The 13,169-nt window shown below is 37.9% G+C and overlaps 1 protein-coding gene and 1 long non-coding RNA gene across 3 annotated transcripts in view; one reads left to right on the top strand and one right to left on the bottom strand.

The window, feature by feature from the left end:
• The first annotated feature begins 2,406 nt into the window (after positions 1-2,406).
• The window catches only part of mpdu1a (mannose-P-dolichol utilization defect 1a), a 29,375-nt gene continuing 18,612 nt past the window's right edge, over positions 2,407-13,169 (top strand). Inside the window, exons 1-8 of one of the 2 annotated variants that reach the window (XM_077241105.1) lie at positions 2,414-2,792; positions 3,026-3,091; positions 3,402-3,534; positions 3,709-3,794; positions 3,874-3,992; positions 4,069-4,179; positions 5,736-5,887; positions 6,650-7,832. In XM_077241105.1, the coding sequence (XP_077097220.1) occupies positions 2,681-2,792; positions 3,026-3,091; positions 3,402-3,534; positions 3,709-3,794; positions 3,874-3,992; positions 4,069-4,179; positions 5,736-5,882 (774 nt within the window). In that variant the 5' untranslated portion in view covers positions 2,414-2,680 and the 3' untranslated portion in view covers positions 5,883-5,887; positions 6,650-7,832. Of the gene's footprint in view, positions 2,793-3,025; positions 3,092-3,401; positions 3,535-3,708; positions 3,795-3,873; positions 3,993-4,068; positions 4,180-5,735; positions 5,888-6,649; positions 7,833-13,169 lie in introns of those variants that run through there. The other variant, XR_013206842.1, reaches the window with a different exon arrangement.
• On the bottom strand, positions 4,051-4,299 carry LOC143748864 (uncharacterized). The gene is made up of 2 exons (XR_013206844.1): positions 4,266-4,299; positions 4,051-4,195 (listed from the first exon to the last, which is right to left on the bottom strand). It is a non-coding gene; the product is annotated as an uncharacterized LOC143748864 (long non-coding RNA).

Below are 13,169 nucleotides of genomic sequence, written 5' to 3'. Positions count from 1 at the left end.
CATTTGGAGTCGCTGGCTAAAATACCTTAAGCGCCACCAACTGTCCGAAGTTTCACTCATGTTTAGGCTAATGCTAATGCTAACTTTTGAACTTTTGATTTCTTTCATCAAGTCGATTCGATTGCACCCTATGATGTCATTTTCCGTCATGAAAATTTTTATGCCATTCTGAATTGTCTGAAAAACCTACTTTTTCGAACTACTCTTAGGTCGTTGGTCTGATTTTTCACGAAAATGTAACCAGATCATCTTTAGACCATGCTGACAAAAAGTTATGCATTTCAGGTTGATTCGTCAAACTGTTCTCGTATAGGCTACCGTGCAAACATATTTTCCTGAAAAGTGGTCTCGCTAGATTTGGGATGTCATGCCGAGTTGAATGATATCCAATTCTTCCATATCAGCCATTTTGGCTGTCAGCCATTTTGAATTATGCACAAAAATGCTGTATTTTATGAACGTGAAACTCTGTATTTATCTATCTATGTGTGCACTTGCCTGCTTTTTTATAGTTTAACTATACCAAACTGCTCTTACTATATTTTGGTATTGGTATTTGGTATAGAAATCAAAACTCAATGTTTTGAGAAACAAATACATTTTTCAACCTTACATTGGAGTTTCTTTTGTAAATATATACTGAATACAATACAAATTGTTTCAAAGTGGCTTCACAGTAACAAATTCAAATTTTGTTTTAAAGCAGTTTTAACAGCTAATAGTGTCATTATTCAGCTTAAGTCAGTTTGGTGTTGATTCATTTCAGTTCAATGACTGTAAAATTAATAAATTGTGCATACATACTGTATATACAGTGCATTGGTGCACATACATGTATGCAAAAGACACAAGGATGACAAGATAGTAGTGTTTTACATTTTTCACATCCGTGTGTAGTGTGACGTGTTTATGGCTAACACGGTTTAACATGGTTTATTGTGTGGGTAGAATTACTATACAACATTAGTTACTGTAAAATAGCTTTGGATGAAGTGTTTGCTTTTGCAAAAGACCTGTGTTGTTTTGCATGCTGTGTGCATGTTTTGTGCCTTGTGTGCCGTTTCAAAAATTGTGTGTAAGCAATTTAAAAATGACTGCAATATGCATGCACCAACCATCCTCGACTGAAATTTGTGAGGATAAGCAAAGCATTGAAAGAGTTTTTAAGACAAAAAAAGGACTGTTTGTACTGTTCTTAGTGTAGTTTATTTTTTAGAGCCATTAGGTAGTGCAAGTCACTGTATGTTTTTGATGTTGTCAGAGAGAGTAACCTCTGACCTTAATTGCAGCCGTCTTGTTTACTCAGTTGATGCTGATAGTCACCCGGTTAACGCAGCTCAATCTCTTCATCATCTTTGCAATCATTTATAGAAGCTTTGTCTGTAAGTATTAATGCGTTTGCTAGAAGCTTTTTTTTTGATATTGAGACTTTTCACTGCGATGTTACATGCATCTAGATTATTATTGTGTATATTATGTTTAGTTTTACCTTAAGCGAACTGTTTCAATTATTAATGTATAGTCTTTAGAAAATTATTCTTCCCCTTTTCTGTATTTCAGTTTTACTCTGTTCCACTTGCATTTGAAGTGGTGGTGCTAATAAATCAATGCTTCAGTTCAACTTTCTTGTGGAAGGAGTCATCTGTCTGCCTAGTTGAAGAAGGGGAACTCTTTTATAAGGGCAGAATAATGTTGTATTAATAAATCAGCATCATAAAAATGTCATACCACAGGCAGCACCAGCCAAACATAAACATCTCCATCATGAGAGATGTACTGATTACATGTTTAGCATAGGCATGATTATTGTGTATTGTTTTATATATTTTAGGGGAATAAACAGAAACTTTTCTAAAATACCTGTAGAACAGTGTGCAAATTGAAAAGAATATAAATGGTCCCTTACCTGGGCCAAAAAGCCTCCTGCTGTCGTTGTTTTTTTTTTCTCAGAATGTAGGCCTACAAATTACATCTGATATCAGTTGTTTTTAAAGTATCATTCTTGTAAAAGTTGACATTCACAATAGTGAATAGTGACCCTTTTCACATGTCCGGGTTTCTCATTCTAGTAAACTGCTCTTACTGTTTTTACCATAATGTTTCTATGGCATGAACTGTAAGTGCAAGTGTGCGGTTCTTAATTCCTAATTCAATTCCTAATTCTGTATGAGCGGCGAGCGCCCCCTGTATGAACACATATTTCACTGCCGCTGTCTCTGCATAGGCTACTGATGATACAAGTATCGAAATGTGGAAATACAAACATGTTTCGTTTGTGAACTGAACAGGCTTTGGTTATTAATTAATTTAGTTGCATTAAAACACTTATAGTAAAGGGCTCTCCATTCGGGAGCTTTAAAAACATAAGCTAGTCTAAATCCAGAGACAATCACGCCCCTCTAACGTCATTGGTGAGTCTTCCTTTGCCGTCAAACAAACTAGAGGCAGTTTTGGTGGATTTTAGCAAACACGACTTTTTATATGAATGGTCACTAGTTCAAAAAAGATTTTGCTTAGACGTTACAAAAAGACGACAAAAAAGTCACGTATCGAATGTTATACGGCTAGTTAGTTTAGCCATGTGAAGAGGAATCTGTCAATGTTAAATAACTGATTATTCTCCTTCCTGAAGATTTGGGTTGGGATACGATAAACAACCACCGACAGGAATACATGAACTATGGACACGTCTGACCAAGGGACGATGACTCCTTTGAAAGAATTTTTGCTAACTTTCTTCATGCCAGAAAAATGTTATGACCACTTTTTCATTTACTTCAACTTTTTGCACGGTGAGAGACAGCTTTATCTGGAATAAACGTGTGAAAATGTTAGTGAATGCATCCAAACATGTCCTAAACAATATACTAAACAAATTCATTTTATAATTGGTAGCATTTTTAACATACTGAATGACAGATGACTTGTTTAATGGTATTTAATGTGTTTCAGTGTCCAGTGTGTGTTTGGCCTGTAGACATGATACTTCTTTACTGTGCACTGTGTATTGTTTATTGTTCTCTAGTACCTTGCCTGAAGATTATCATGAGAAAGACTATGGGAATATTGATTTTGATGGGAATTGTTATTGGTAAGTAGTAGTCTATTTGAAATCTGTCCTGCAAATTTCATATCATCCAGAGTGGTAATAGTTACTTCATATTTTCTCAGCTTTATCTGTTGACACTGTTTTATATTATGTGTGTATCCGCTTCTTCCTAGGGTTATTATAGTTAACTAAAACTAAATCAAAACAATATATGTATGGAAAATATATTGACAAAAACTACTAAAATTGCAAAAACACAACAAATTATTAAAACTAAAATGAAAACCGAAAATGTAAAAAAAAAAACTTATTCAAAATCTTTATAAAATAACATTTTAATTTCTTTCCACAGCTCCTCTGCCTCAGATCTGTAAAATTATTTGGTCTGGAAGTTCTAATGGACTGTGTCTGACATCTATTTTTCTGGAGCTGTTGGCCATCTCTACTCATGCAGCTTTGTGCTACACTCAAAACTTTCCCATTGGGTAAAACAGCTTTTGCCTAATGTCAAACGCTAACATATACTGTAAAGAGCAGATTGTCCTAAGCGTGTGTATGCAGTCATGCTAAGACGTGTGTGTGTGTGTGTGTGTGTGTGTGTGTGTGTGTGTGTGTGTGTGTGTGTGTGTGTGTGTGTGTGTGTGTGTGTGTGTGTGCAGAGCCTGGGGGGAAAGTTTGTTTGCATTGATCGAGATTGCTGTCCTGGCTTTGCTCATCCAGCACTATCAAGGGAAAACCATAAAAGGTTAGAAAAAGAAGGCTTAAACCGTATGGAGAGAATTTCCTTTTTCATAATCTAATGTTTGTTTGGGTTTTTCATGCAGGTATATGTTTTCTTGCTCTATACTGTGGCTTTATGTTCCTCCTGGGTTCCCCTTTAACCCCTGTGTCAGTGGTTTGGACCCTGCATGATTGGAATGTGCTGTTGGTTATTGCTGGAAGGGTGAGACAGGACTTTGTACCCCTATGTGGACATTTTCTTTATTAAAAAAAAAAATTTGTTTATGTTGTATGTTCAGTTCTTCCAGGCAGGCAGTAACTTTAAATGCGGACACACAGGACAGCTGTCTGCACTCTCGGTTTTCCTGGCTTTTCTCGGCTCTCTGGGGCGTGTCTTCAGTTCTCTGCAGGTACACACACACACACCTTCTCTCTCTCTCTCACACACACACACACACACACACACACGCACACACACACACACGCACACACACACACGTAGTGTTTCCATGTTTTATGGGGACTTTCCATAGACATAATGATTTTTATACTGTACAAATTGTATATTCTATTCCCTTACACTAACCCTACCCCTAAACCTACCCATCACAGAAAACTTTCTGCATTTTTACATTTTCAAAAAACATCACTTAGTATGATTTATAAGCTGTTTTCCTCATGGGGACCAAAAAATGTCCCCACACGAACAAGAATTTCAGATATTGCCATCCTTTTGTCCCCATAATGTAGGGTTTACCAGGCCACACACATACACACGCACACACACTCGTTTAGGGCAGAAATTGTAATGTAAAGGAGACTAGGGTTGGTTGTCACACATGGATATTATTTCAAGGTTTTTAAAAATGGCCTATTACACAAATGCTCTAGCAGTGGTTTTATATGTTGGCTTTCAAAAGTCAAATACCTGAAACTCCTTTTAAGTTATAATTTTGTAAATTCTGTCCTACAAACAAAAATTGTAATGCCATAGTATTTTTACTATGACTGTTCAGTGAACAAGTGAACACAATAATAGCGCACCGGGTATAACGCACCATTAAAATAGTGGTCAACCATATTATGAAGGTAGATTTCTCATAATTAGAGTAATTTTCATAAATGTCAGGTCAGGCAAGCTGTCACAATTTAAAATTCAATTCAGTTTAAAATTATAATTATTATAATTGTTTTTGATTATATATATTATAAAATTCTAAACATGTGTGCAGTTGATTAATAATGATATGTATTGACCAAAACAAAAAAAATTGTTTGTTATTGTATGGATTTTTTTATTTTTTTTATTTAGCAAAAATGTGTCTCTTTTTTTGTCTATATTCGACATGAAAGGAAAATTCACCTTATTGATTTTTTAAAATGCATATTTTAGATCCTATTGTGAACAATTCATCCATGCATATGTTTAAAAAAAACCTTTTGACATTGTAATTTTTAATTAAAATATATTACCTTAATCACATATTAACTTAATCTCTCTCTGTTAACATATGTATTCTGGACTTCTTCAATCATTCACCCGATGAATAGACCCAAGTATTCCACCCAAATGTTTTTTACAATCTTTTTTGATAGTACATTTCCATATGGACACCACAATAAGTAAGAAAAATATCTGTCACTAGTTACTTTCCATTGCAACTCAGAAAACCTAATGCTTACAGCTTCCATTATGAAAACTTACGCTGTAGTGTAACAACATGCTCTGGTATGAAGCATGTTGTCACAAAAGATCAGTGTTTAATGATCGGTGTCTTTTTCTTTCTGGGTAATATTAGTAAAAATGTTTGATAGCTTTTTAAGCCAAGACCTTAAGATATGTTCCCATACAGAAAATAAATGTGCTTATTTAAATATTCACACATTAGTACATGTTAATATTACCCATTATAATTGTAATATCTCTTTTCACATTTCTAATCACTCTCTCTCTCTCTTTCTGAAGGACACAGGCATATCTCTCTCAAGTCAGATGCATGCACTGGCCTGTTGTGGCAGTGGGCTGATGCTAGCACAGGTCCTGATGTACTGGAATAAATGCATGACAAACCGCGAGAAAGAAGGCCAAGTGCAGAAAGACAAGGCTGAATAAAAGAGGTAAAATAAACTCTTCTTGTATGCAGAATGTATCCTAGTGCCCCCTATAGTACAGTATGTTTTGGAGGGCTAATTCACTTAATGTCTCAATATCATATGCATGTCAAAACCTGCTAGTGCATAGTGAAGTCCAGTTAAATTTTTTATTACCAAAGAGATCACAATTCCATTTATTGAATGAGTTGTGTGTCAAAGAGTGTTTCAGCTGCCTGGACTATCAAGACCATTGAACCCCTTTCTGATGGTAATCAAATTAATTGTATGTGTTTAGTTATGGTTTTATTATAAACCACAAACTCCAAACCTCAAACAAATTAGGTGAATTCCACAAAATCTGAATATTTGGCTTACATGTGAACAGTACTAATCAAACTATATTTATTTGCTTGGGCAGATGCTGCACTTCAGTTAATTGTCAATGACATGAATAGATGAATAGGGTCGTCTGATCCATCTCTGTTAGAAAGTGATACCAACCAATTATAAACAAAACAAAACAAGCCAAACCAATTTATTTTTTCAAATGAAGCTAAAAATAGGACTCGTTTAGCATTTTGTTTAAAGATGAGAAAATTTGAATGCTTTTCAAGTCATCCTCTGTGTGGCAGTAGTATTGAACTTGTGTGCTTGTGACGATTGCAAAAAGGCACCACTAGGTGGCAGAAGAGTAGTTTTTACTCTGCTATTATGGCGTATTATTGAGTTTCTGCTCATCATACATTCACTAGTACAGTAATTATATGTTGTTCTTTATTTTTTCAGATCTGTTTTTCTGTCACTTGGTCAGGTATATTCTGACATGGATTACATCTCAGATTGTGCATTTGCACTCCTGGAAAAAGAGGTTGTGAATCATCCAATGTCTCATGAAATGTTTGTATTTTCACTTTTCAGTCTCAAGATGTGATTTCAGTTCATTTTTCAACATTAATTGTTATGCTATACTCTGCACATATTCAGAAAACTTTTTCTGTAATAAAATGTGTTTCTAATGTTGTTAAATCTACTCGTAACATGTTGTTTTTTCCTTTTACATAATCAGTTTTTACTCATGTTGGGTGAAAGACTATCTTGGGGATTAGTAGTGAAGTCAACAAGTAGTTTAAAGGTATTGAAATGACAGACGGCATGTCCCCCGGTGTTGCTTAGTCGCTCTGTTGACGCTGTGGTGTGGTTTGTTTGTTGGGTCTGGTTGTGTAGTCTTGGCTCTGTCTGCTTTGTGGGAGGTCTTCTCTGCGGGGCTGTGTGTGTTTCCGGAGCAATGAAAACTCGCTGAAACATGAGTCATAAAGCGTCTGTGCATGCGTGTGGTTCGCTCCTTATCTACCTGTCTGACAGACCTCAATCTACCATCATAATGATCTAATCTGTGTGTCTGTGTGGAAACGCCACACCGTGCGTGTGTTTGTTTGCCCTGCCCATGAGGGTCTGAAAGAATCGTGTGTGTTTGTGTTAGAGGACTTGAAAGAGTTATGTTGAAAACAAAGTGATTAACTTATGTATTTCATACTTACAATTTTTACATTTGTTTTTACACAAGTTTTAGAGATTTTGATTGTGTCTGTATTATCGGATCACTTTGATGTGTGTTGTTTGGTTGTGTCTGATAAGCAGCCCATTGATGCAGTTCTTCCATATATCTTAAGAATGTGCTCATGGTGTTTGGTGAGTATTTCTATCTGTGTGGGCCGCACTTGAGTGGCTGGTGGCTGATGATACAGATCCGACTGTAGATAGTTATTCACGGTGTTCTAGAATTTGGACATACATGAACAAATAAAAATTATGAATGAGTGCAGATGAAGTAAAGCTCCTTTAGATAGGGGTGTTTCAGGCACTTTTATGTGCCGGGGTTGATTTATTTATTTATTTTAATTACAATGAACAGATTTCAATTCATTTTCTTTGTGAATGTGAGGTTCACATTAAAGCTGTCTGGAACTTTTGCCATGCCTTTTAGCATTTATTTTTTGCTATGTTAAAATGCTTTTCATTAATACATTTTATTGTTTTATTTTTGTCCCAGACCCTATAGAAAATCTATAAATAAATCTATTGTACCCTATAAAAATTTGCTAAATACATCGATTTAAAATATTACTGATTTAATATAAAAACATTTTTACCCCAATTATGATCATGTCTCTCAGATGTGGTGTCATATTTACATCATGACCAACAATTTTGCGCCACAATAAAGTTTTTTCAAAAGTTATTATACATGTTTACCAAAAAAGACAAAAGTATGAGAGAAAAGCATGGCAAAGATAAAATAAGAGACACGTTGTACAGATTATGTATAATTTTCAGGCTGTAATTTTGACGTATTTTGACACCACATCTGAGAGACATGATCATAATTGGGGTAAAAATGTTTTTATATTAAATCAGTAATATTTTAAATCGATGTATTTAGCAAATTTTTATAAAAATTTGCTAAATACATCGATTTAAAATATTACTGATTTAATATAAAAACATTTTTACCCCAATTATGATCATGTCTCTCAGATGTGGTGTCATATTTACATCATGACCAACAATTTTGCGCCACAATAAAGTTTTTTCAAAAGTTATTATACATGTTTACCAAAAAAGACAAAAGTATGAGAGAAAAGCATGGCAAAGATAAAATAAGAGACACGTTGTACAGATTATGTATAATTTTCAGGCTGTAATTTTGACGTATTTTGCAAAATTATAAAGTACTAGCTATGAAATTAGGCTTAAAGGAGTCAGACATTTTATTCTAACAATTCATTTTTAAAAAATTCATCATGTCAGAAATGGCGGTGGTTGAAATGTTCATGACTTTCAGGAAAATTCCCCTGTGATGTATATATGTATGCACTGTTAAACATTTTAGGAGACAATTATAAAGAACCAGTGAGAGTGTAAAAAATGTTTACAAGTTTAGTCTCTTGATCCACATGGCCAAAAGTTCTCCAAGTTGATGCAGTCATTAAAAGTGTGAATACACAACTTCAGAAATCAGATTGCAAGACTGAAGAATTGCTATGATTCTCTCTCTCTCTCTCTCTCTCTCTCTCTCTCTCTCTCTCTCTCTCTCTCTCTCTCTCTCTCTCTCTCTCTCTCTCTCTCTCTCTCTCTCTCTTTTTATCTTTCTCTCTGTCTCTCTTCATCCACCATGCAAGAGCAGCTGCAGTGGATCAATACTCCAATCTGAGTGTTGTAATCCTTCTACAGTTCAGTGTAGCATGTCAAAACACTCTCCTTCTCCTCAGTTTCTCCTGTGAGCTCACAAAGATGTTGGCAAATAATGTGCTTACCAAAAATAATACCCTGACTGAAAAAAATGACATTACATATTGTTTACATGTTCAAACAAAGTGTGTGCGAGAGTGAGCAAGTTTAAGAAAGATAGAAAACGAAAGGTGTTGAAAGATCATCTGTCACCCATCATACCTGCTATGGTTCTTGAATGTTTCCAATCTGGTTGGATTCGCATAAAATTAGTGAAAGGAATGTGTTTTCATATTTAAAGTTGGGTTGAGCTCAGTGATAGAATTGAAATCCAGTTTATCAAGCAGCTTTAGCAGACACGTTCATCCACATACGTGGTGCTTTGTTAAACTGTCTTGCTAACCGAAACACTTTTATTACCTGCCAGTATACCATTTCATAGTGTTTTATGGTATTTCTTCTTTGCAATTTTTAAATGCAGTGAAATAATGTTTGATTTTTTCATTTTGTCATCTGCCATTTTAAGTGCTCAAGCTCTTACAGCAAGATGGATTCTGAAAGAGGATTGTTCTTGTCGCTTAGCCACTGCAATGTTTGTACTGGACTTTTTAGAAAGTTATATTCTACTGTCTGAAAACAAACAGGGTTCAAGAACTGTTAAAAAACTGTATAAAATTGCAATTTAGTATGATATGTCAACATTTGAACTGCTTAAAAATGTTTTTTTTGTATCATTAGATATTTGAGTAAGTTGAAACCTAATACTTACATTTTAAAGATTAATCCCGCAATTTCTCTCAAAAAAATACCGTCGTTTTCAGCGTACAATGAATTCTGGGGTAGACTAGGCCATAAAAGGATCCATCTTTTGAATCCTTCATTGACTGGGAAACAAAGGACTCATTTCGAGGCCGCATTTGAAGGAATTGGGACTTCGAAGGATGCAGATTTTGAATTAGGACGCAGCTATAGTTATCGTGCTTGGTGTATATGGGTCTTTGGCTGATATTAAAGTTTTATACAATTGTGTCTAAATAAAGTAAAAAGAAAACACTAACAGCTAACACCAATCATTTTGCAAGTAAATTTAGGCATTGCAAAGTTGTGATCTAAACAGTATGAAAAATGGAAAATCTTTTTGAGGTTTGGGAAGATTACATTTAACAATGTTATTAAGGAAATCTATGTAAAAGCATAGGAAATGAGCATGCACAAATAAATATACAATATCAACTATTACTGATCAGTTCAAAAATATTCAATATCTAACAATATCTGATATTGTACCAATATATTGGGCATCTCAAATGATGATATCTGAAGAAAATCACTGCCTATTGAGGTCTGTTGTATAGGACTAGATGTTGATATCCCTCAATACATACATACTTGAGGCACCTATTGCAATCCGTGGGATGATCAAATGAGTGATGTCACCCTTTGGGTTATCAAGTGGGCGCCCTCCTTCTTTGGTGTTTCGCTGATAGGCCCACGACACCTCCAGAGGGTTCAGCAGTGAATCCCAGCGTCCTAGGTTCACTCCCTAGGTGCCATCAATTCATTTGAAGGCCCAGACGGAGTCCTTTCTCTTCATCCACAGCCACTGGCTTCCCTTTTCAGCAGCCCTGGAGAGGTCTTTGACTGCCTTCCAGTGGGCCTTCCCTCGCACTCCCATCTCCCTGAGTAGCCTGGATGTTGAGGTGGCTACGAACCCTCTGCAGCCTACTTCCACTGGTCGTATGTTCGCTTTCCAGCCTTGTTGTTGCACATCGGCTGCAAGTTCAGCGTACCTCAACCTTTTCCTTTCATAAGCCTCATCCACTGCACCCTCCCAGGGCACGGTGAGCTCGATGATGTAAACAACCTTGAGTGAGGTCGACCTCAGAACTAGGTCTGGTTGCTGGTTTGTAGCTGCGATCTCAGCTGGGAAGCAGAGTTTCTTGCCCAAGTCTGCCAGCAGCTTCCAGTCCCGTGCTCTCCCCAGCTGACAAGTGTCTGGTCTTGTGGCGGTGAGGCTGGCTTGACCCTCGCCCACTCGAACAAATGGTATCGGCTGCCCCCGGGATGACGGGAGAGGAAGGGCATTCACACTTGGCCGTCGACTTTCTAGCACCGCTGCAAGACTCTTTAGCACCCGATTGTGCCGCCAGGTATAACGACCTTGGGTGAGGCTGGTCTTGCATCCCACTAAGATGTGCTTGAGTGTTGCTAGACTGTGGCATAGAGGGCACGTGGGGTCTTCGGCGTACCACTGGCTTAGGTTTGCAGGGGAAGGCAGGACATCGTAGGCAGCCCTGATTGTAAAACTTGCCCTGAATGCCTCCATCTCCCACAACTCTTTCCAGGAGATCTTCCTCTTCTCCACTCCTTTCCATGCCATCCACTGCCCTTGTTTTGCCTGCGCCACAGCTTGGGCGCACCTTCCTGCTTCCTCCTCTCGACGTATCTCCTGGACCACCAGCTTGCATCTCTGAGATGTAGAGGCCTTGCTCCACGCTGGTAGACTGACCCCGAGGCCTAGACCACTCCTCCCCTCCTGCACTCGGCCCACGATGTCCTTGTGTCTGAGTGCTGCCTTTGCCTGCTCAGTAGCAGCCAATGGGGTCCACTTCCTCCCGGTGGCCAGGATGGGGGCCGCTTGGGCTACAAATGGATCCCTCGAATGCAGCAGCATCATCTCCAGTCTGACTTTGGCACACTTGTACTCCTCTGTCAGACTGGAAATGGGCAGTTGTAACATCCCCTTGCCGTAAAGCCCAATTCTGCTGAGGCACCTGGGAAGGCCAAGCCACTTCCTTATATATGAGCTGACCAGTCTCTCCAGCTTCTCCACCTTTGAGAGTGGGACTTCATAAAGAGTTAACGGCCACAGTTGATGTGGAAGTAGTCCATACTGCATGCACCAGATCTTGAGCTTGCCAGGAAGCATGGTTTTGTCGATGTTCTCCAGGCCGGTGGCTCCCTCCTGAGCTGCTCTACTTGCTCTTTGTCTTTGAGGGAGGCATCATACCAACGACCTAGGCTTTTCACTGGCTTCTCTGAAACCGTTGGAATGGGTTCCTCACCAATGTGAAAGCGGTGGTCTGACAGCTTCCCCTTGATAATAGAGAAGCTTCTGGACTTGCTCGGCTTGATTTTCATGCGAGCGCGCTCAATGTTTTCCTGGAGCTTTCTTAGTAGCCGCACAGTACAAACCTTAGTCGTGGTGAGAGTTGTGAGGTCGTCCATGTAGGCTCTAAGCGGTGGCAGCCTCAGCCCTGGTCTTACTCGCTGTCCGCCAACCGTCCATCGAGAGGCCCGGATGATGACTTCCATGGCCAGGGTGAAGGCCAGTGGGGAGATGGTGCAGCCGGCCATGATTACCACTTCCAGTTGTCGCCATGCTGTTGTGTATTCTGCTGTTGTTCTGCTAGACTGATTCATATTTAATGAATAGAAGAAACGATGTGTCACGTGTGGTATATTTTAGTTTTGTTGATCTATTTTAAGATAATTGTAGTTCTATAAATGTCAATATATGGAAAAAGGTGAGTTGATAATAGATTGATGATTTTTCTCAAGAGCAAAGTTTAAATAATTGACATGTTTCTGGTGACTCACTAACAGTAGGTGTGCTGTATGACGTTAGTTAAGACAATTGTGACGATATTCTGCTCATTTGTTTTTTCGTCAGTCATCGGGTTCAGTTTTCTTGCACAATTGGGTGACAAATGTTTGTTATATCACTCTCCCACGAACGAGCACCACACCTCAATCTGACTTCTGCACAGACAAACCTGCTCTACTTCTCTCTCACTTTTTTGAGCATGTAAGTCAACCATAATAATGTTCTAGGTGGCATTCAAGCAGACAGCAGTGCATAAGTATGCAGTTGGTCCTGCTCTCTGTTTGTACTATAGCTCTGAACTGGAGCATAGCAACCCTGTCCCATCGAGTCTCAAAACACAATTTGTGAAAATTAGGTATAATCGAAAAGTCTCTTAGACTATGAGCTGTTCTACAGAAGGATTGACTCAACATTGCTCAGATTCAGAGAAAACTGATATAAAATCAGTTCAAAAAGACTTTGAAGCCAGTT

This window comes from Siphateles boraxobius, unplaced genomic scaffold, assembly GCF_051911475.1.
Source record: "Siphateles boraxobius isolate OS27281-9 unplaced genomic scaffold, OSU_SipBor_1 24, whole genome shotgun sequence".
Lineage (NCBI taxonomy): Eukaryota > Metazoa > Chordata > Actinopteri > Cypriniformes > Leuciscidae > Siphateles > Siphateles boraxobius.
Note: the sequence above shows the minus strand (reverse complement) of the source record. Positions and strands in the feature narration are given on the sequence as shown.